At 40.4% G+C, this 21,347-nt stretch overlaps 2 protein-coding genes across 2 annotated transcripts; both read right to left on the bottom strand.

Moving 5' to 3' along the window:
* Positions 1–6,168: 6,168 nt before the first annotated feature.
* Positions 6,169–6,916, bottom strand: LOC118242190 (mucin-2-like; the record flags this gene model as incomplete). Its single annotated transcript, XM_035531238.1, has 1 exon — positions 6,169–6,916. A coding segment is annotated over exon 1 (636 nt), but the record flags the coding sequence as incomplete, so codon positions are not given.
* Positions 6,917–14,361: 7,445 nt separating this feature from the next.
* Positions 14,362–15,857, bottom strand: LOC118242426 (mucin-2-like). Its single transcript, XM_035533593.1, has 2 exons — positions 14,813–15,857; positions 14,362–14,367 (listed from the first exon to the last, which is right to left on the bottom strand). The coding sequence occupies exons 1-2, from the start codon at positions 15,743–15,745 to the stop codon at positions 14,362–14,364; spliced, it is 939 nt and encodes a 312-aa protein (XP_035389486.1). The 5' UTR covers positions 15,746–15,857.
* Between the last annotated feature and the right edge of the window lie 5,490 nt (positions 15,858–21,347).

Below are 21,347 nucleotides of genomic sequence, written 5' to 3'. Positions count from 1 at the left end.
AAAAGTAAACATGAGCATTGTCCACTGGACCAAAGAGCCATAGCAAGGGGAACATCCATTTAACCTTCCTAAGTGACAGTCTTCGTCACATGCCTGCCTTATAGCGGTCCTCTCACAGTGCCAAAGCAAGCAATAACTCTTAGTACCAAGGCAGTGAGCAATGCACAGCACTGGAGGAGAGAACCAGTGGGCTTAAACAGAGGGGCAAACAAACTAGGCACAGGTGCAAAGGATCAATAATCAGGTGAATGGTCACAGAGGCTGTGTGTGTGTGTGTGTGTGTGTGTGTGTGTGTGTGTGTGTGGTTCTCCCTCGGGGTGCCATCTGCTCCATGACACCAGCCATAACCTATCTACATTATTATATTTATTATGTATTTCCAATAACACCTTTAAATGCATTGCATTTGTTAATTAAATGTATTACAGTAAAAGCTAATTTTGCAGGTTTATATTTTCTTTAAAACAAACAAAAAAAAACCCCAACAAAAACAATTAACAAACAAGCAAACAAAAACCAAACAAGTAGATTAAGTGTTTAAATATTACTTTAGTTTGTGCTTCAGGACACCCACAACTAACAAGTCATATATAAGAAATTTGCATCTTTGCATCCGTGTATTGAACAAATGAGGTGAGGTCAGTCATGTAAAATGACCCTAAAGTTATTCTTGCTAAAATATATGCTTAAAAGATCTTTTCCTACAGTGCTGGGCTGCAATAGCCAAGATATAGTTGAAGTAACTCAGCGTGTATATCTTACATTTAAGAAACATTCATTTGTGCTTATCATCCTCTGCTCACTTATGAGTTATGAGCTTATGAACTAAAAGTTGCTAGTGCTGTTCAAGAACAAAACTATAATACTTGTAATCATGGGCCTCATGATTGTAAACCATGTCACTGTAAACCATGCATGCCAGCACCAAGTTAATGTCAGAGAAATTCTTGTATGTAATTCAACCATATAAGTAAATAACTATAATTAAGTAATTAAAATGAGAAGTTGGACTTCAAAGGCAAATTTTTTTTTTTATTGAGTCTAGTTAAAATATTAACAACATTCTCAATACTGCTACCTACTGTAAAAATGTCCCTAGCACATAGAGGTACTAAGTGCCCTATGTGAGCCAATATCCTGCACATAGAGATTTGACCAATAGGAGTTTGTCAGTAAGTTAAAAAGAAAGTTCTAGGAAGACCTAAGTCATCGTTCCAGCCAAAAAGTAAAAGAAGCTTCAGAATACTGAGCAAAGATGTAAATATCAACATAAAAAAGACTAATCTAAATATTTTTGAGACCAGTCCTCATGGACTAAGGAAGAAATTAAAAGCCATAATTTGTGTGAATAGTCAAAGCTAACATTGTGATTTCCTAGTATACATAATAGGGTCAAGCAACTATAGTATGATCAATAATAATGACTGATGAGCACTAGTGAAAGCTTGATAAAAGTTGATTAAATGCAGACAGAAAGTAAAATGAATGATAGTAATTGTAAGAGATTTATGTATTAGCGTACCTTTAGGGGTGGCTTGTGTTTGTCACAGTTGAGATGCAAAGGAACTGTAGTTGGTGATGATGTAGTTGTGCTTACACCACATTGGGTCATGTTTGATTTAATAACACATACATCATCCTCAGTCTCAACACATGTTGCAACATAACACCAACCATCAGCATCACTTACATTGTAAATAATAGAACCTGTTAAAATAAGTTTAAAATTAGAAATTCATAAATAAATTGGTTAATAATATGACCACAACTTTAAACTTTTAATAATATATTATTTACAACTATAGAATTAATGATTGTAAATATGCTTATAATTAATACTTTTTCAAAAATAAAATTCATCATGACATTAAATACAAGAAAGTACTGGGAATTACCTGAAGATACATGTTTTCCGTTAACGATGCACACACATTGGGGAGAGGGAATCAATGTTGCTGCTGATCCAGTAATGACATTAAAAGTTGTAGATGAAGGTTTAAATTGTGTGACTGATGTCAGTGTTGATGGTATTGATGTTGCTGGAGATTTTGTTGTTATTGTGGATGTAGTTGTGGGTGTAGATTTTGGTAAAGATTGCGTGGTTGTTGTTGTTGTTGTTATTATTGTTGTAGGACTAGTACCAGCTGTTGGACAATTTGTTTCACAACAGAGTACTCTAATCTCATAGTCAAAGCATTGCTGTTGAAGACCCTGGTTTTGGTTCAGACAAATCAGTCCATTCTGTGCATTACAAATCACATCCTGTCCTATCTCGGAAAGTGGCAACGTCGGAAAAAGTTTTGCTCTGCATTCGACATTGGTTGGACTGGAACAGATGTTAGGATAAATGTCAGTTATCCTTTTAATTGGTACTATTTCACCACCATTGGGGCCTGTTGTAGGAGGGCCAAAGTCCATCCAATCTGACCAAATACATGACTTGGTGCATCTTCCTGTTGTTGGGGTAACTATTGGCATAGGTGTGGTTGTAATTGTTGTGGAAGTTGAGCTTGTTGGTAAAGGTGTTTTTTTGGTTGTGGTTGGTTCAGATGTGGTCTGAGTGGCAGTGGTAGTAATTGAGGTTTTTTCTGGAGGTGTTGGTTTTGTCGTGGGTGTTGTTGTAGATGTTGTTTTTGGTGAAGATAGTGTTGTTGTTGTTATTGTTGTAGGACTGGTACCAGTTGTTGGACAATTTGTTTCACAACAGAGTACTCTAATCTGATAATCAAAGCATTGCTGTTGAAGACCCTGGTTTTGGTTCAGACATATCAGTCCATTCTGTGCATTACAAATTACATCCTGTCCTAGCTGTGAAAGTGGCAATGCAGGGAAGAGTTTTGCTCTACATTCAACTTTTGTTGGACTGGAACAGATGTTAGGATAAATGTCAGTTATCCTTTTAATTGGTACTATTTCACCACCGTTGGGACCTGTTGTAGGAGGGCCAAAGTCCATCCAATCTGACCAAATACATGACTTGGTGCATTTTCCTATTGTTGGGGTAGGTGTTGGCGTAGGTGCAGTTGTTGCTGTTGTAGAAGTTGAGCTTGTTGGTAAACGTGTTTTTTTGGTTGTGGTTGGTTCAGATGTGGTCTGAGTGGCAGTGGTAGTAATTGAGGTTGTTGCTGGAGGAGTTGGTTTTGTGGTGGGTGTTGTTGTAGATGTTGTTTTTGGTGAAGATAGTGTTGTTGTTGTTGTTGTTGTTGTTGTTGTAGGACTGGTACCAGTTGTTGGACAGTTTGTTTCACAACAGAGAACTCTAATCTCATAGTCAAAGCATTGCTGTTGAAGACCCTGATTTTGGTTCAGACATATCAGTCCATTCTGTGCATTACAAATCACTATCTGACCTAGTTCTGAAAGTGGAAGCGTCGTAAAGAGTTTTGCTCTGCATTCAACTTTAGTTGGACTGGAACAGATGTTAGGATAAATGTCAGTTATCCTTTTAATTGGTACTATTTCACCACCATTGGGACCTGTTGTAGGAGGGCCAAAGTCCATCCAATCTGACCAAATACATGACTTGGTGCATTTTCCTGTTGTTGGGGTAGGTGTTGGCGTAGGTGCAGTTGTTGCTGTTGTAGAAGTTGAGCTTGTTGGTAAAGGTGTTTTTTTGGTTGTGGTTGGTTCAGATGTGGTCTGAGTGGCAGTGGTAGTAATTGAGGTTGTTTCTGGAGGAGTTGGTTTTGTGGTGGGTGTTGTTGTAGATGTTGTTTTTGGTGAAGATAGTGTTGTTGTTGTTGTTGTTGTAGGACTGGTACCAGTTGTTGGACAGTTTGTTTCACAACAGAGAACTCTAATCTCATAGTCAAAGCATTGCTGTTGAAGACCCTGGTTTTGGTTCAGACATATCAGACCATTCTGTGCATTACAAATCACTATCTGACCTAGTTCTGAAAGTGGAAGCGTTGTAAAGAGTTTTGCTCTGCATTCAACTTTGGTTGGACTGGAACAGATGTTAGGATAAATGTCAGTTATCCTTTTAATTGGTACTATTTCACCACCGTTGGGACCTGTTGTAGGAGGGCCAAAGTCCATCCAATCTGACCAAATGCATGATTTAGTGCATCTTTCTCTTGTTGGGGTAGGTGTTGGCAAAGGTGCAGTTGTTGTTGTTGTTGTGGAAGTTGAGCTTGTTGGTAAAGGTGTTTTTTTGGTTGTGGTTGGTTCAGATGTCGTCTGAGTGGCAGTGGTAGTAATTGAGGTTGTTTCTGGAGGTGTTGGTTTTGTGGGGGGTGTTGTTGTAGATGTTGTTTTTGGTGAAGACAGTGTTGTTCTTGTTGTTGTTGTTGTAGGACTGGTACCACTTGTTGGACAATTTGTTTCACAACAGAGTACTCTAATCTCATAGTCAAAGCATTGCTGTTGAAGTCCCTGGTTTTGGTTCAGACATATCAGTCCATTCTGTGCATTACAAACCACATCCTGTCCTATTTCTGAAAGAGGCAGTGTCGGAAAGAGTTTTGCTCTGCATTCAACTTTGGTTGGACTGGAACAGATGTTAGGATAAATGTCAGTTATCCTTTTAATTGGTACTATTTCACCACCGTTGGGACCTGTTGTAGGAGGGCCAAAGTCCATCCAATCTGACCAAATGCATGATTTAGTGCATCTTTCTCTTGTTGGGGTAGGTGTTGGCAAAGGTGCAGTTGTTGTTGTTGTTGTGGAAGTTGAGCTTGTTGGTAAAGGTGTTTTTTTGGTTGTGGTTGGTTCAGATGTCGTCTGAGTGGCAGTGGTAGTAATTACGGTTGTTTCTGGGGGTGTTGGTTTTGTTGTGGATGTTGTTGTAGATGTTGTTTTTGGTGAAGACAGCATTGTTGTTGAGCTTGTTGGTAAAGGTGTTTTTTTGGTTGTGGTTGGTGAAGATGTCGTCTGAGTGGCAGTGGTAGTAATTACGGTTGTTTCTGGGGGTGTTGGTTTTGTGGTGGATGTTGTAGATGTTGTTTTTGGTGAAGACAGCATTGTTGTTGAGCTTGTTGGTAAAGGTGTTTTTATGGCTGTGGTTGGTGAAGATGTGGTCATAGTGGCAGTGGTAGTAATTGAACTTGTTGCTGGAGATTTTGTTGTTGTTGTAGATGTTGTTGTGGATGTAGTTTTTGATGAAGATTGTGTGTTTGTTGTTGTTGTGATTGTTGTAGGACTGGTACCAGATGTTGGACAATTTGTTTCACAACAAAGCACTCTAATCTCATAATCAAAGCATTGCTGTTGAAGACCCTGGTTTTGGTTCAGACATATCAATCCATTCTGTGCATTACAAATCACATCCTGTCCTATTTCTGAAAGAGGCAGTGTCGGAAAGAGTTTTGCTCTGCATTCAACATTGGTTGGACTGGAACAGATGTTAGGATAAATGTCAGTTATCCTTTTAATTGGTACTATTTCACCACCGTTGGGACCTGTTGTAGGAGGGCCAAAGTCCATCCAATCTGACCAAATGCATGATTTAGTGCATCTTTCTCTTGTTGGGGTAGGTGTTGGCAAAGGTGCAGTTGTTGTTGTTGTTGTGGAAGTTGAGCTTGTTGGTAAAGGTGTTTTTTTGGTTGTGGTTGGTTCAGATGTCGTCTGAGTGGCAGTGGTAGTAATTGAGGTTGTTTCTGGAGGTGTTGGTTTTGTGGGGGGTGTTGTTGTAGATGTTGTTTTTGGTGAAGAAAGTGTTGTTCTTGTTGTTGTTGTTGTAGGACTGGTACCACTTGTTGGACAATTTGTTTCACAACAGAGTACTCTAATCTCATAGTCAAAGCATTGCTGTTGAAGTCCCTGGTTTTGGTTCAGACATATCAGTCCATTCTGTGCATTACAAACCACATCCTGTCCTATTTCTGAAAGAGGCAGTGTCGGAAAGAGTTTTGCTCTGCATTCAACATTGGTTGGACTGGAACAGATGTTAGGATAAATGTCAGTTATCCTTTTAATTGGTACTATTTCACCACCGTTGGGACCTGTTGTAGGAGGGCCAAAGTCCATCCAATCTGACCAAATGCATGATTTAGTGCATCTTTCTCTTGTTGGGGTAGGTGTTGGCAAAGGTGCAGTTGTTGTTGTTGTTGTGGAAGTTGAGCTTGTTGGTAAAGGTGTTTTTTTGGTTGTGGTTGGTTCAGATGTCATCTGAGTGGCAGTGGTAGTAATTACGGTTGTTTCTGGGGGTGTTGGTTTTGTTGTGGATGTTGTTGTAGATGTTGTTTTTGGTGAAGACAGCATTGTTGTTGAGCTTGTTGGTAAAGGTGTTTTTTTGGTTGTGGTTGGTGAAGATGTCGTCTGAGTGGCAGTGGTAGTAATTACGGTTGTTTCTGGGGGTGTTGGTTTTGTGGTGGATGTTGTAGATGTTTTTGGTGAAGACAGCATTGTTGTTGAGCTTGTTGGTAAAGGTGTTTTTATGGCTGTGGTTGGTGAAGATGTGGTCTGAGTGGCAGTGGTAGTAATTGAGGTTGTTTCTGGAGGTGTTGGTTTTGTGGGGGGTGTTGTTGTAGATGTTGTTTTTGGTGAAGAAAGTGTTGTTCTTGTTGTTGTTGTTGTAGGACTGGTACCACTTGTTGGACAATTTGTTTCACAACAGAGTACTCTAATCTCATAGTCAAAGCATTGCTGTTGAAGTCCCTGGTTTTGGTTCAGACATATCAGTCCATTCTGTGCATTACAAACCACATCCTGTCCTATTTCTGAAAGAGGCAGTGTCGGAAAGAGTTTTGCTCTGCATTCAACATTGGTTGGACTGGAACAGATGTTAGGATAAATGTCAGTTATCCTTTTAATTGGTACTATTTCACCACCGTTGGGACCTGTTGTAGGAGGGCCAAAGTCCATCCAATCTGACCAAATGCATGATTTAGTGCATCTTTCTCTTGTTGGGGTAGGTGTTGGCAAAGGTGCAGTTGTTGTTGTTGTTGTGGAAGTTGAGCTTGTTGGTAAAGGTGTTTTTTTGGTTGTGGTTGGTTCAGATGTCATCTGAGTGGCAGTGGTAGTAATTACGGTTGTTTCTGGGGGTGTTGGTTTTGTTGTGGATGTTGTTGTAGATGTTGTTTTTGGTGAAGACAGCATTGTTGTTGAGCTTGTTGGTAAAGGTGTTTTTTTGGTTGTGGTTGGTGAAGATGTCGTCTGAGTGGCAGTGGTAGTAATTACGGTTGTTTCTGGGGGTGTTGGTTTTGTGGTGGATGTTGTAGATGTTTTTGGTGAAGACAGCATTGTTGTTGAGCTTGTTGGTAAAGGTGTTTTTATGGCTGTGGTTGGTGAAGATGTGGTCATAGTGGCAGTGGTAGTAATTGAACTTGTTGCTGGAGATTTTGTTGTTGTTGTAGATGTTGTTGTGGATGTAGTTTTTGATGAAGATTGTGTGTTTGTTGTTGTTGTGATTGTTGTAGGACTGGTACCAGATGTTGGACAATTTGTTTCACAACAAAGCACTCTAATCTCATAATCAAAGCATTGCTGTTGAAGACCCTGGTTTTGGTTCAGACATATCAGTCCATTCTGTGCATTACAAACCACATCCTGTCCTATTTCTGAAAGAAGCAGTGTCGGAAAGAGTTTTGCTCTGCATTCAACTTTGGTTGGACTGGAACAGATGTTAGGATAAATGTCAGTTATCCTTTTAATTGGTACTATTTCACCACCGTTGGGACCTGTTGTAGGAGGGCCAAAGTCCATCCAATCTGACCAAATGCATGATTTAGTGCATCTTTCTCTTGTTGGGGTAGGTGTTGGCAAAGGTGCAGTTGTTGTTGTTGTTGTGGAAGTTGAGCTTGTTGGTAAAGGTGTTTTTTTGGTTGTGGTTGGTTCAGATGTCGTCTGAGTGGCAGTGGTAGTAATTACGGTTGTTTCTGGGGGTGTTGGTTTTGTTGTGGATGTTGTTGTAGATGTTGTTTTTGGTGAAGACAGCATTGTTGTTGAGCTTGTTGGTAAAGGTGTTTTTTTGGTTGTGGTTGGTGAAGATGTCGTCTGAGTGGCAGTGGTAGTAATTACGGTTGTTTCTGGGGGTGTTGGTTTTGTGGTGGATGTTGTAGATGTTTTTGGTGAAGACAGCATTGTTGTTGAGCTTGTTGGTAAAGGTGTTTTTATGGCTGTGGTTGGTGAAGATGTGGTCATAGTGGCAGTGGTAGTAATTGAACTTGTTGCTGGAGATTTTGTTGTTGTTGTAGATGTTGTTGTGGATGTAGTTTTTGATGAAGATTGTGTGTTTGTTGTTGTTGTGATTGTTGTAGGACTGGTACCAGATGTTGGACAATTTGTTTCACAACAAAGCACTCTAATCTCATAATCAAAGCATTGCTGTTGAAGACCCTGGTTTTGGTTCAGACATATCAATCCATTCTGTGCATTACAAACCACATCCTGTCCTATTTCTGAAAGAGGCAGTGTCGGAAAGAGTTTTGCTCTGCATTCAACATTGGTTGGACTGGAACAGATGTTAGGATAAATGTCAGTTATCCTTTTAATTGGTACTATTTCACCACCGTTGGGACCTGTTGTAGGAGGGCCAAAGTCCATCCAATCTGACCAAATGCATGATTTAGTGCATCTTTCTCTTGTTGGGGTAGGTGTTGGCAAAAGTGCAGTTGTTGTTGTTGTTGTGGAAGTTGAGCTTGTTGGTAAAGGTGTTTTTTTGGTTGTGGTTGGTTCAGATGTCGTCTGAGTGGCAGTGGTAGTAATTACGGTTGTTTCTGGGGGTGTTGGTTTTGTTGTGGATGTTGTTGTAGATGTTGTTTTTGGTGAAGACAGCATTGTTGTTGAGCTTGTTGGTAAAGGTGTTTTTTTGGTTGTGGTTGGTGAAGATGTCGTCTGAGTGGCAGTGGTAGTAATTACGGTTGTTTCTGGGGGTGTTGGTTTTGTGGTGGATGTTGTAGATGTTTTTGGTGAAGACAGCATTGTTGTTGAGCTTGTTGGTAAAGGTGTTTTTATGGCTGTGGTTGGTGAATATGTGGTCTGAGTGGCAGTGGTAGTAATTGAGGTTGTTTCTGGAGGTGTTGGTTTTGTGGGGGGTGTTGTTGTAGATGTTGTTTTTGGTGAAGAAAGTGTTGTTCTTGTTGTTGTTGTTGTAGGACTGGTACCACTTGTTGGACAATTTGTTTCACAACAGAGTACTCTAATCTCATAGTCAAAGCATTGCTGTTGAAGTCCCTGGTTTTGGTTCAGACATATCAGTCCATTCTGTGCATTACAAACCACATCCTGTCCTATTTCTGAAAGAGGCAGTGTCGGAAAGAGTTTTGCTCTGCATTCAACATTGGTTGGACTGGAACAGATGTTAGGATAAATGTCAGTTATCCTTTTAATTGGTACTATTTCACCACCGTTGGGACCTGTTGTAGGAGGGCCAAAGTCCATCCAATCTGACCAAATGCATGATTTAGTGCATCTTTCTCTTGTTGGGGTAGGTGTTGGCAAAGGTGCAGTTGTTGTTGTTGTTGTGGAAGTTGAGCTTGTTGGTAAAGGTGTTTTTTTTGGTTGTGGTTGGTTCAGATGTCGTCTGAGTGGCAGTGGTAGTAATTACGGTTGTTTCTGGGGGTGTTGGTTTTGTTGTGGATGTTGTTGTAGATGTTGTTTTTGGTGAAGACAGCATTGTTGTTGAGCTTGTTGGTAAAGGTGTTTTTTTGGTTGTGGTTGGTGAAGATGTCGTCTGAGTGGCAGTGGTAGTAATTACGGTTGTTTCTGGGGGTGTTGGTTTTGTGGTGGATGTTGTAGATGTTTTTGGTGAAGACAGCATTGTTGTTGAGCTTGTTGGTAAAGGTGTTTTTATGGCTGTGGTTGGTGAAGATGTGGTCATAGTGGCAGTGGTAGTAATTGAACTTGTTGCTGGAGATTTTGTTGTTGTTGTAGATGTTGTTGTGGATGTAGTTTTTGATGAAGATTGTGTGTTTGTTGTTGTTGTGATTGTTGTAGGACTGGTACCAGATGTTGGACAATTTGTTTCACAACAAAGCACTCTAATCTCATAATCAAAGCATTGCTGTTGAAGACCCTGGTTTTGGTTCAGACATATCAGTCCATTCTGTGCATTACAAACCACATCCTGTCCTATTTCTGAAAGAAGCAGTGTCGGAAAGAGTTTTGCTCTGCATTCAACTTTGGTTGGACTGGAACAGATGTTAGGATAAATGTCAGTTATCCTTTTAATTGGTACTATTTCACCACCGTTGGGACCTGTTGTAGGAGGGCCAAAGTCCATCCAATCTGACCAAATGCATGATTTAGTGCATCTTTCTCTTGTTGGGGTAGGTGTTGGCAAAGGTGCAGTTGTTGTTGTTGTTGTGGAAGTTGAGCTTGTTGGTAAAGGTGTTTTTTTGGTTGTGGTTGGTTCAGATGTCGTCTGAGTGGCAGTGGTAGTAATTACGGTTGTTTCTGGGGGTGTTGGTTTTGTTGTGGATGTTGTTGTAGATGTTGTTTTTGGTGAAGACAGCATTGTTGTTGAGCTTGTTGGTAAAGGTGTTTTTTTGGTTGTGGTTGGTGAAGATGTCGTCTGAGTGGCAGTGGTAGTAATTACGGTTGTTTCTGGGGGTGTTGGTTTTGTGGTGGATGTTGTAGATGTTTTTGGTGAAGACAGCATTGTTGTTGAGCTTGTTGGTAAAGGTGTTTTTATGGCTGTGGTTGGTGAAGATGTGGTCATAGTGGCAGTGGTAGTAATTGAACTTGTTGCTGGAGATTTTGTTGTTGTTGTAGATGTTGTTGTGGATGTAGTTTTTGATGAAGATTGTGTGTTTGTTGTTGTTGTGATTGTTGTAGGACTGGTACCAGATGTTGGACAATTTGTTTCACAACAAAGCACTCTAATCTCATAATCAAAGCATTGCTGTTGAAGACCCTGGTTTTGGTTCAGACATATCAATCCATTCTGTGCATTACAAACCACATCCTGTCCTATTTCTGAAAGAGGCAGTGTCGGAAAGAGTTTTGCTCTGCATTCAACATTGGTTGGACTGGAACAGATGTTAGGATAAATGTCAGTTATCCTTTTAATTGGTACTATTTCACCACCGTTGGGACCTGTTGTAGGAGGGCCAAAGTCCATCCAATCTGACCAAATGCATGATTTAGTGCATCTTTCTCTTGTTGGGGTAGGTGTTGGCAAAAGTGCAGTTGTTGTTGTTGTTGTGGAAGTTGAGCTTGTTGGTAAAGGTGTTTTTTTGGTTGTGGTTGGTTCAGATGTCGTCTGAGTGGCAGTGGTAGTAATTACGGTTGTTTCTGGGGGTGTTGGTTTTGTTGTGGATGTTGTTGTAGATGTTGTTTTTGGTGAAGACAGCATTGTTGTTGAGCTTGTTGGCAAAGGTGTTTTTTTGGTTGTGGTTGGTTCAGATGTCGTCTGAGTGGCAGTGGTAGTAATTACGGTTGTTTCTGGGGGTGTTGGTTTTGTTGTGGATGTTGTTGTAGATGTTGTTTTTGGTGAAGACAGCATTGTTGTTGAGCTTGTTGGTAAAGGTGTTTTTTTGGTTGTGGTTGGTGAAGATGTCGTCTGAGTGGCAGTGGTAGTAATTACGGTTGTTTCTGGGGGTGTTGGTTTTGTGGTGGATGTTGTAGATGTTTTTGGTGAAGACAGCATTGTTGTTGAGCTTGTTGGTAAAGGTGTTTTTATGGCTGTGGTTGGTGAAGATGTGGTCATAGTGGTAGTGGTAGTAATTGAACTTGTTGCTGGAGATTTTGTTGTTGTTGTAGATGTTGTTGTGGATGTAGTTTTTGATGAAGATTGTGTGCTTGTTGTTGTTGTGATTGTTGTAGGACTGGTACCAGATGTTGGACAATTTGTTTCACAACAAAGCACTCTAATCTCATAATCAAAGCACTGCTGTTGAAGACCCTGGTTTTGGTTCAGACATATCAGTCCATTCTGTGCATTACAAACCACATCCTGTCCTATTTCTGAAAGAGGCAGTGTCGGAAAGAGTTTTGCTCTGCATTCAACTTTGGTTGGACTGGAACAGATGTTAGGATAAATGTCAGTTATCCTTTTAATTGGTACTATTTCACCACCGTTGGGACCTGTTGTAGGAGGGCCAAAGTCCATCCAATCTGACCAAATGCATGATTTAGTGCATCTTTCTCTTGTTGGGGTAGGTGTTGGCAAAGGTGCAGTTGTTGTTGTTGTTGTGGAAGTTGAGCTTGTTGGTAAAGGTGTTTTTTTGGTTGTGGTTGGTTCAGATGTCGTCTGAGTGGCAGTGGTAGTAATTACGGTTGTTTCTGGGGGTGTTGGTTTTGTTGTGGATGTTGTTGTAGATGTTGTTTTTGGTGAAGACAGCATTGTTGTTGAGCTTGTTGGTAAAGGTGTTTTTTTGGTTGTGGTTGGTGAAGATGTCGTCTGAGTGGCAGTGGTAGTAATTACGGTTGTTTCTGGGGGTGTTGGTTTTGTGGTGGATGTTGTAGATGTTTTTGGTGAAGACAGCATTGTTGTTGAGCTTGTTGGTAAAGGTGTTTTTATGGCTGTGGTTGGTGAAGATGTGGTCATAGTGGCAGTGGTAGTAATTGAACTTGTTGCTGGAGATTTTGTTGTTGTTGTAGATGTTGTTGTGGATGTAGTTTTTGATGAAGATTGTGTGTTTGTTGTTGTTGTGATTGTTGTAGGACTGGTACCAGATGTTGGACAATTTGTTTCACAACAAAGCACTCTAATCTCATAATCAAAGCATTGCTGTTGAAGACCCTGGTTTTGGTTCAGACATATCAGTCCATTCTGTGCATTACAAACCACATCCTGTCCTATTTCTGAAAGAGGCAGTGTCGGAAAGAGTTTTGCTCTGCATTCAACTTTGGTTGGACTGGAACAGATGTTAGGATAAATGTCAGTTATCCTTTTAATTGGTACTATTTCACCACCGTTGGGACCTGTTGTAGGAGAGCCAAAGTCCATCCAATCTGACCAAATGCATGATTTAGTGCATCTTTCTCTTGTTGGGGTAGGTGTTGGCAAAGGTGTAGTTGTTGTTTTTGTTGTGGAAGTTGAGCTTGTTGGTAAAGGTGTTTTTTTGGTTGTGGTTGGTTCAGATGTCGTCTGAGTGGCAGTGGTAGTAATTACGGTTGTTTCTGGGGGTGTTGGTTTTGTTGTGGATGTTGTTGTAGATGTTGTTTTTGGTGAAGACAGCATTGTTGTTGAGCTTGTTGGTAAAGGTGTTTTTTTGGTTGTGGTTGGTGAAGATGTCGTCTGAGTGGCAGTGGTAGTAATTACGGTTGTTTCTGGGGGTGTTGGTTTTGTGGTGGATGTTGTAGATGTTTTTGGTGAAGACAGCATTGTTGTTGAGCTTGTTGGTTTAGGTGTTTTTATGGCTGTGGTTGGTGAAGATGTGGTCATAGTGGCAGTGGTAGTAATTGAACTTGTTGCTGGAGATTTTGTTGTTGTTGTAGATGTTGTTGTGGATGTAGTTTTTGATGAAGATTGTGTGTTTGTTGTTGTTGTGATTGTTGTAGGACTGGTACCAGATGTTGGACAATTTGTTTCACAACAAAGCACTCTAATCTCATAATCAAAGCATTGCTGTTGAAGACCCTGGTTTTGGTTCAGACATATCAGTCCATTCTGTGCATTACAAACCACATCCTGTCCTATTTCTGAAAGAGGCAGTGTCGGAAAGAGTTTTGCTCTGCATTCAACTTTGGTTGGACTGGAACAGATGTTAGGATAAATGTCAGTTATCCTTTTAATTGGTACTATTTCACCACCGTTGGGACCTGTTGTAGGAGGGCCAAAGTCCATCCAATCTGACCAAATGCATGATTTAGTGCATCTTTCTCTTGTTGGGGTAGGTGTTGGCAAAGGTGTAGTTGTTGTTGTTGTTGTGGAAGTTGAGCTTGTTGGTAAAGGTGTTTTTTTGGTTGTGGTTGGTTCAGATGTCATCTGAGTGGCAGTGGTAGTAATTACGGTTGTTTCTGGGGGTGTTGGTTTTGTTGTGGATGTTGTTGTAGATGTTGTTTTTGGTGAAGACAGCATTGTTGTTGAGCTTGTTGGTAAAGGTGTTTTTTTGGTTGTGGTTGGTGAAGATGTCGTCTGAGTGGCAGTGGTAGTAATTACGGTTGTTTCTGGGGGTGTTGGTTTTGTGGTGGATGTTGTAGATGTTTTTGGTGAAGACAGCATTGTTGTTGAGCTTGTTGGTAAAGGTGTTTTTATGGCTGTGGTTGGTGAAGATGTGGTCATAGTGGCAGTGGTAGTAATTGAACTTGTTGCTGGAGATTTTGTTGTTGTTGTAGATGTTGTTGTGGATGTAGTTTTTGATGAAGATTGTGTGTTTGTTGTTGTTGTGATTGTTGTAGGACTGGTACCAGATGTTGGACAATTTGTTTCACAACAAAGCACTCTAATCTCATAATCAAAGCATTGCTGTTGAAGACCCTGGTTTTGGTTCAGACATATCAATCCATTCTGTGCATTACAAATCACATCCTGTCCTATTTCTGAAAGAGGCAGTGTCGGAAAGAGTTTTGCTCTGCATTCAACATTGGTTGGACTGGAACAGATGTTAGGATAAATGTCAGTTATCCTTTTAATTGGTACTATTTCACCACCGTTGGGACCTGTTGTAGGAGGGCCAAAGTCCATCCAATCTGACCAAATGCATGATTTAGTGCATCTTTCTCTTGTTGGGGTAGGTGTTGGCAAAGGTGCAGTTGTTGTTGTTGTTGTGGAAGTTGAGCTTGTTGGTAAAGGTGTTTTTTTGGTTGTGGTTGGTTCAGATGTCGTCTGAGTGGCAGTGGTAGTAATTGAGGTTGTTTCTGGAGGTGTTGGTTTTGTGGGGGGTGTTGTTGTAGATGTTGTTTTTGGTGAAGACAGTGTTGTTCTTGTTGTTGTTGTTGTAGGACTGGTACCACTTGTTGGACAATTTGTTTCACAACAGAGTACTCTAATCTCATAGTCAAAGCATTGCTGTTGAAGTCCCTGGTTTTGGTTCAGACATATCAGTCCATTCTGTGCATTACAAACCACATCCTGTCCTATTTCTGAAAGAGGCAGTGTCGGAAAGAGTTTTGCTCTGCATTCAACATTGGTTGGACTGGAACAGATGTTAGGATAAATGTCAGTTATCCTTTTAATTGGTACTATTTCACCACCGTTGGGACCTGTTGTAGGAGGGCCAAAGTCCATCCAATCTGACCAAATGCATGATTTAGTGCATCTTTCTCTTGTTGGGGTAGGTGTTGGCAAAGGTGCAGTTGTTGTTGTTGTTGTGGAAGTTGAGCTTGTTGGTAAAGGTGTTTTTTTGGTTGTGGTTGGTGAAGATGTCGTCTGAGTGGCAGTGGTAGTAATTACGGTTGTTTCTGGGGGTGTTGGTTTTGTGGTGGATGTTGTAGATGTTTTTGGTGAAGACAGCATTGTTGTTGAGCTTGTTGGTAAAGGTGTTTTTATGGCTGTGGTTGGTGAAGATGTGGACATAGTGGCAGTGGTAGTAATTGAACTTGTTGCTGGAGATTTTGTTGTTGTTGTAGATGTTGTTGTGGATGTAGTTTTTGATGAAGATTGTGTGTTTGTTGCTGTTGTGATTGTTGTAGGACTGGTACCAGATGTTGGACAATTTGTTTCACAACAAAGCACTCTAATCTCATAATCAAAGCATTGCTGTTGAAGACCCTGGTTTTGGTTCAGACATATCAATCCATTCTGTGCATTACAAATCACATCCTGTCCTATTTCTGAAAGAGGCAGTGTCGGAAAGAGTTTTGCTCTGCATTCAACATTGGTTGGACTGGAACAGATGTTAGGATAAATGTCAGTTATCCTTTTAATTGGTACTATTTCACCACCGTTGGGACCTGTTGTAGGAGGGCCAAAGTCCATCCAATCTGACCAAATGCATGATTTAGTGCATCTTTCTCTTGTTGGGGTAGGTGTTGGCAAAGGTGCAGTTGTTGTTGTTGTTGTGGAAGTTGAGCTTGTTGGTAAAGGTGTTTTTTTGGTTGTGGTTGGTTCAGATGTCGTCTGAGTGGCAGTGGTAGTAATTGAGGTTGTTTCTGGAGGTGTTGGTTTTGTGGGGGGTGTTGTTGTAGATGTTGTTTTTGGTGAAGACAGTGTTGTTCTTGTTGTTGTTGTTGTAGGACTGGTACCACTTGTTGGACAATTTGTTTCACAACAGAGTACTCTAATCTCATAGTCAAAGCATTGCTGTTGAAGTCCCTGGTTTTGGTTCAGACATATCAGTCCATTCTGTGCATTACAAACCACATCCTGTCCTATTTCTGAAAGAGGCAGTGTCGGAAAGAGTTTTGCTCTGCATTCAACATTGGTTGGACTGGAACAGATGTTAGGATAAATGTCAGTTATCCTTTTAATTGGTACTATTTCACCACCGTTGGGACCTGTTGTAGGAGGGCCAAAGTCCATCCAATCTGACCAAATGCATGATTTAGTGCATCTTTCTCTTGTTGGGGTAGGTGTTGGCAAAGGTGCAGTTGTTGTTGTTGTTGTGGAAGTTGAGCTTGTTGGTAAAGGTGTTTTTTTGGTTGTGGTTGGTTCAGATGTCGTCTGAGTGGCAGTGGTAGTAATTACGGTTGTTTCTGGGGGTGTTGGTTTTGTTGTGGATGTTGTTGTAGATGTTGTTTTTGGTGAAGACAGCATTGTTGTTGAGCTTGTTGGTAAAGGTGTTTTTTTGGTTGTGGTTGGTGAAGATGTCGTCTGAGTGGCAGTGGTAGTAATTACGGTTGTTTCTGGGGGTGGTGGTTTTGTGGTGGATGTAGATGTTTTTGGTGAAGACAGCATTGTTGTTGAGCTTGTTGGTAAAGGTGTTTTTATGGCTGTGTTTGGTGAAGATGTGGTCATAGTGGCAGTGGTAGTAATTGAACTTGTTGCTGGAGATTTTGTTGTTGTTGTAGATGTTGTTGTGGATGTAGTTTTTGATGAAGATTGTGTGTTTGTTGTTGTTGTGATTGTTGTAGGACTGGTACCAGATGTTGGACAATTTGTTTCACAACAAAGCACTCTAATCTCATAATCAAAGCATTGCTGTTGAAGACCCTGGTTTTGGTTCAGACATATCAGTCCATTCTGTGCATTACAAACCACATCCTGTCCTATTTCTGAAAGAGGCAGTGTCGGAAAGAGTTTTGCTCTGCATTCAACTTTGGTTGGACTGGAACAGATGTTAGGATAAATGTCAGTTATCCTTTTAATTGGTACTATTTCACCACCGTTGGGACCTGTTGTAGGAGGGCCAAAGTCCATCCAATCTGACCAAATGCATGATTTAGTGCATCTTTCTCTTGTTGGGGTAGGTGTTGGCAAAGGTGTAGTTGTTGTTGTTGTTGTGGAAGTTGAGCTTGTTGGTAAAGGTGTTTTTTTGGTTGTGGTTGGTTCAGATGTCATCTGAGTGGCAGTGGTAGTAATTACGGTTGTTTCTGGGGGTGTTGGTTTTGTTGTGGATGTTGTTGTAGATGTTGTTTTTGGTGAAGACAGCATTGTTGTTGAGCTTGTTGGTAAAGGTGTTTTTTTGGTTGTGGTTGATGAAGATGTCGTCTGAGTGGCAGTGGTAGTAATTACGGTTGTTTCTGGGGGTGTTGGTTTAGTGGTGGATGTTGTAGATGTTTTTGGTGAAGACAGCATTGTTGTTGAGCTTGTTGGTAAAGGTGTTTTTTTGGCTGTGGTTGGTGAAGATGTGGTCATAGTGGTAGTGGTAGTAATTGAACTTGTTGCTGGAGATTTTTTTGTTGTTGTAGATGTTGTTGTGGATGTAGTTTTTGATGAAGATTGTGTGTTTGTTGTTGTTGTGATTGTTGTAGGACTGGTACCAGATGTTGGACAATTTGTTTCACAACAGAGTACTCTAATCTCATAATCAAAGCATTGCTGTTGAAGACCCTGGTTTTGGTTCAGACATATCAATCCATTCTGTGCATTACAAATCACATCCTGTCCTATTTCTGAAAGAGGCAGTGTCGGAAAGAGTTTTGCTCTGCATTCAACATTGGTTGGACTGGAACAGATGTTAGGATAAATGTCAGTTATCCTTTTAATTGGTACTATTTCACCACTGTTGGGACCTGTTGTAGGAGGACCAAAGTCCATCCAATCTGACCAAATGCATGACTTGGTGCATTTTCCTGTTGTTGGGGTAGGTGTTGGTTTAGGTGTGGTTGTAATTGTTGTGGAAGTTGAGCTTGTTGGTAAAGGTGTTTTTTTGGTTGTGGTTGGTTCAAATGTCGTCTGAGTGGCAGTGGTACTAATTGAGGTTGTTTCTGGAGGTGTTGGTTTTGTGGTGGGTGTTGTTGTAGATGTTGTTTTTGGTGAAGATAGTGTTGTTCTTGTTGTTGTTGTTGTAGGGCTGGTACCACTTGTTGGACAATTTGTTTCACAACAGAGTACTCTAATCTCATAGTCAAAGCATTGCTGTTGAAGTCCCTGGTTTTGGTTCAGACATATCAGTCCATTCTGTGCATTACAAACCACATCCTGTCCTATCTCTGAAAGAGGCAGCGTCGGAAAGAGTTTTGCTCTGCATTCCACTTCAGTTGGACTGGAACAGATGTTAGGATAAATGTCAGTTATCCTTTTAATTGGTACTATTTCACCACCGTTGGGACCTGTTGTAGGAGGGCCAAAGTCCATCCAATCTGACCAAATGCATGACTTATTGCATCTTCCTCTTGTTGGGGTAGGTGTTGGCAAAGGTGCAGTTGTTGTTGTGGTTGTGGAAGTTGAGCTTGTTGGTAAAGGTGTTTTTTTGGTTGTGGTTGGTTCAGATGTCATCTGAGTGGCAGTGGTAGTAATTACGGTTGTTTCTGGGGGTGTTGGTTTTGTTGTGGATGTTGTTGTAGATGTTGTTTTTGGTGAAGACAGCATTGTTGTTGAGCTTGTTGGTAAAGGTGTTTTTTTGGCTGTGGTTGGTGAAGATGTGGTCTGAGTGGCAGTGGTAGTAACTGAACTTGTTTCTGGAGATTTTGTTGTTGTAGATGTTGTAGATTTTGTTTTTGGTGAAGATACCGTTGTTGTTGTTGTTGTACATTCTATGTCTTGACAACATTTGGCTTTTATTTCATAATCAAGACATATTAGAGTTTGATATTTATTCTCACAAATTAGACCAGAGTTAGTGCATGTAACATTTTGGTGTAATTCCGATAATTTCACACCTGGATAGCGCACTGCTTGACATTTGACTTCAACTGGTTTTTTACATACTTTGTAGCGTCCAGACTTAATTATATTGTTTATTGTTTCATTGTCACCTCCATTTGGCCCATATTCAGGATAGTCAACATTCATCCATGGTGTCCAGGAGCAGACTTTACAGTGCTGTGGTATGTGAGTTGTTACCTTTTTTGTAGTTGTTGATTGTTTTGGTTCCTTTGTTATACAATGCCTGTTGTCACAGCAATAAACTCGTATTTGGTAGTTGAGACATAATGGAAAAGGGCCAGTTTGTTCTTTGTTCTTACATATCAATCCTATGTTCACATTACATTCAGCAACTTGTCCAACTTCATTTATGCTTTTATTTGGATACTTTTCAGCTTGACACTGTATTTTGCTTGGGTCATCACAGATTTTGTAGCCAGCTGCCCTAATATTTTTGTATGTCTCAGAGTCACCTCCATTAAGACCAGGGGTAGGGAATGTTGTGTCAAACCATTGTGACCATTCACATGATTTGTGACATGTAGTCTGAGGTGGCCCAAAAGTTGTTGGTTGTGGTGTTGTTGTAGATGTTTTTGGTGAAGACAGCATTGTTGTTGAGCTTGTTGGTAAAGGTGTTTTTTTGGCTGTGGTTGGTGAAGATGTGGTCATAGTGGTAGTGGTAGTAATTGAACTTGTTGCTGGAGATTTTGTTGTTGTTGTAGATGTTGTTGTGGATGTAGTTTTTGATGAAGATTGTGTGTTTGTTGTTGTTGTGATTGTTGTAGGACTGGTACCAGATGTTGGACAATTTGTTTCACAACAGAGTACTCTAATCTCATAATCAAAGCATTGCTGTTGAAGACCCTGGTTTTGGTTGAGACATATCAATCCATTCTGTGCATTACAAATCACATCCTGTCCTATTTCTGAAAGAGGCAGTGTCGGAAAGAGTTTTGCTCTGCATTCAACTTTGGTTGGACTGGAACAGATGTTAGGATAAATGTCAGTTATCCTTTTAATTGGTACTATTTCACCACCATTGGGACCTGTTGTAGGAGGTCCAAAGTCCATCCAATCTGACCAAATGCATGACTTGGTGCATCTTCCTGTTGTTGGGGTAGCTGTTTGCTTAGGTGTGGTTGTTGTTGTAGAAGTTGAGCTTGTTGGTAAAGGTGTTTTTTTGGCTGTGGTTGGTGAAAATGTAGTCCAAGTGGCAGTGGTAGTAATTGAGGTTGTTTCTGGAGGTGTTGGTTTTGTGGTGGATGTTGTTGTAGATGTTGTTTTTGGTGAAGACAGCACTGTTGTTGAGCTTGTTGGTAAAGGTGTTTTTTTGGCTGTGGTTGGTGAAGATGTGGTCTGAGTGGCAGTGGTAGTAACTGAACTTGTTTCTGGAGATTTTGTTGTTGTAGATGTAGATTTTGTTTTTGGTGAAGATACCGTTGTTGTTGTTGTTGTTGTTGTTGTTGTTGTTGTTGTTGTTGTTGTACATTCTATGGCTTGACAACATTTGGCTTTTATTTCATAATCAAGACATATTAGAGTTTGATATTTATTCTCACAAATTAGACCAGAGTTAGTGCATGTAACATTTTGGTGTAATTCCGATAATTTCACACCTGGATAGCGCACTGCTTGACATTTGACTTCAACTGGTTTTTTACATACTTTGTAGCGTCCAGACTTAATTATATTGTTTATTGTTTCATTGTCACCTCCATTTGGCCCATATTCAGGATAGTCAACATTCATCCATGGTGTCCAGGAGCAGACTTTACAGTGCTGTGGTATGTGAGTTGTTACCTTTTTTGTAGTTGTTGATTGTTTTGGTTCCTTTGTTATACAATGCCTGTTGTCACAGCAATAAACTCGTATTTGGTAGTTGAGACATAATGGAAAAGGGCCAGTTTGTTCTTTGTTCTTACATATCAATCCTATGTTCACATTACATTCAGCAACTTGTCCAACTTCATTTATGCTTTTATTTGGATACTTTTCAGCTTGACACTGTATTTTGCTTGGGTCATCACAGATTTTGTAGCCAGCTGCCCTAATATTTTTGTATGTCTCAGAGTCACCTCCATTAAGACCAGGGGTAGGGAATGTTGTGTCAAACCATTGTGACCATTCACATGATTTGTGACATGTAGTCTGAGGTGGCCCAAATGTTGTTGGTTGTGGTGTTGTTGTAGTACCAGGCTCTATAGTTGACACTGAAAAATGAATAATTTACATGGCATTCAGAATGTTGTATGCTATTACACACTTATTAACCTAAACCAAACTTTCTCTTCCTAATGTAACCCCTTCTTTTTAATCTTTTTTAGCCTTGCCT

This window comes from Electrophorus electricus, chromosome 1 (assembly GCF_013358815.1).
Source record: "Electrophorus electricus isolate fEleEle1 chromosome 1, fEleEle1.pri, whole genome shotgun sequence".
Classification (NCBI taxonomy): Eukaryota; Metazoa; Chordata; class Actinopteri; order Gymnotiformes; family Gymnotidae; genus Electrophorus; species Electrophorus electricus.
Note: the sequence above shows the minus strand (reverse complement) of the source record. Positions and strands in the feature narration are given on the sequence as shown.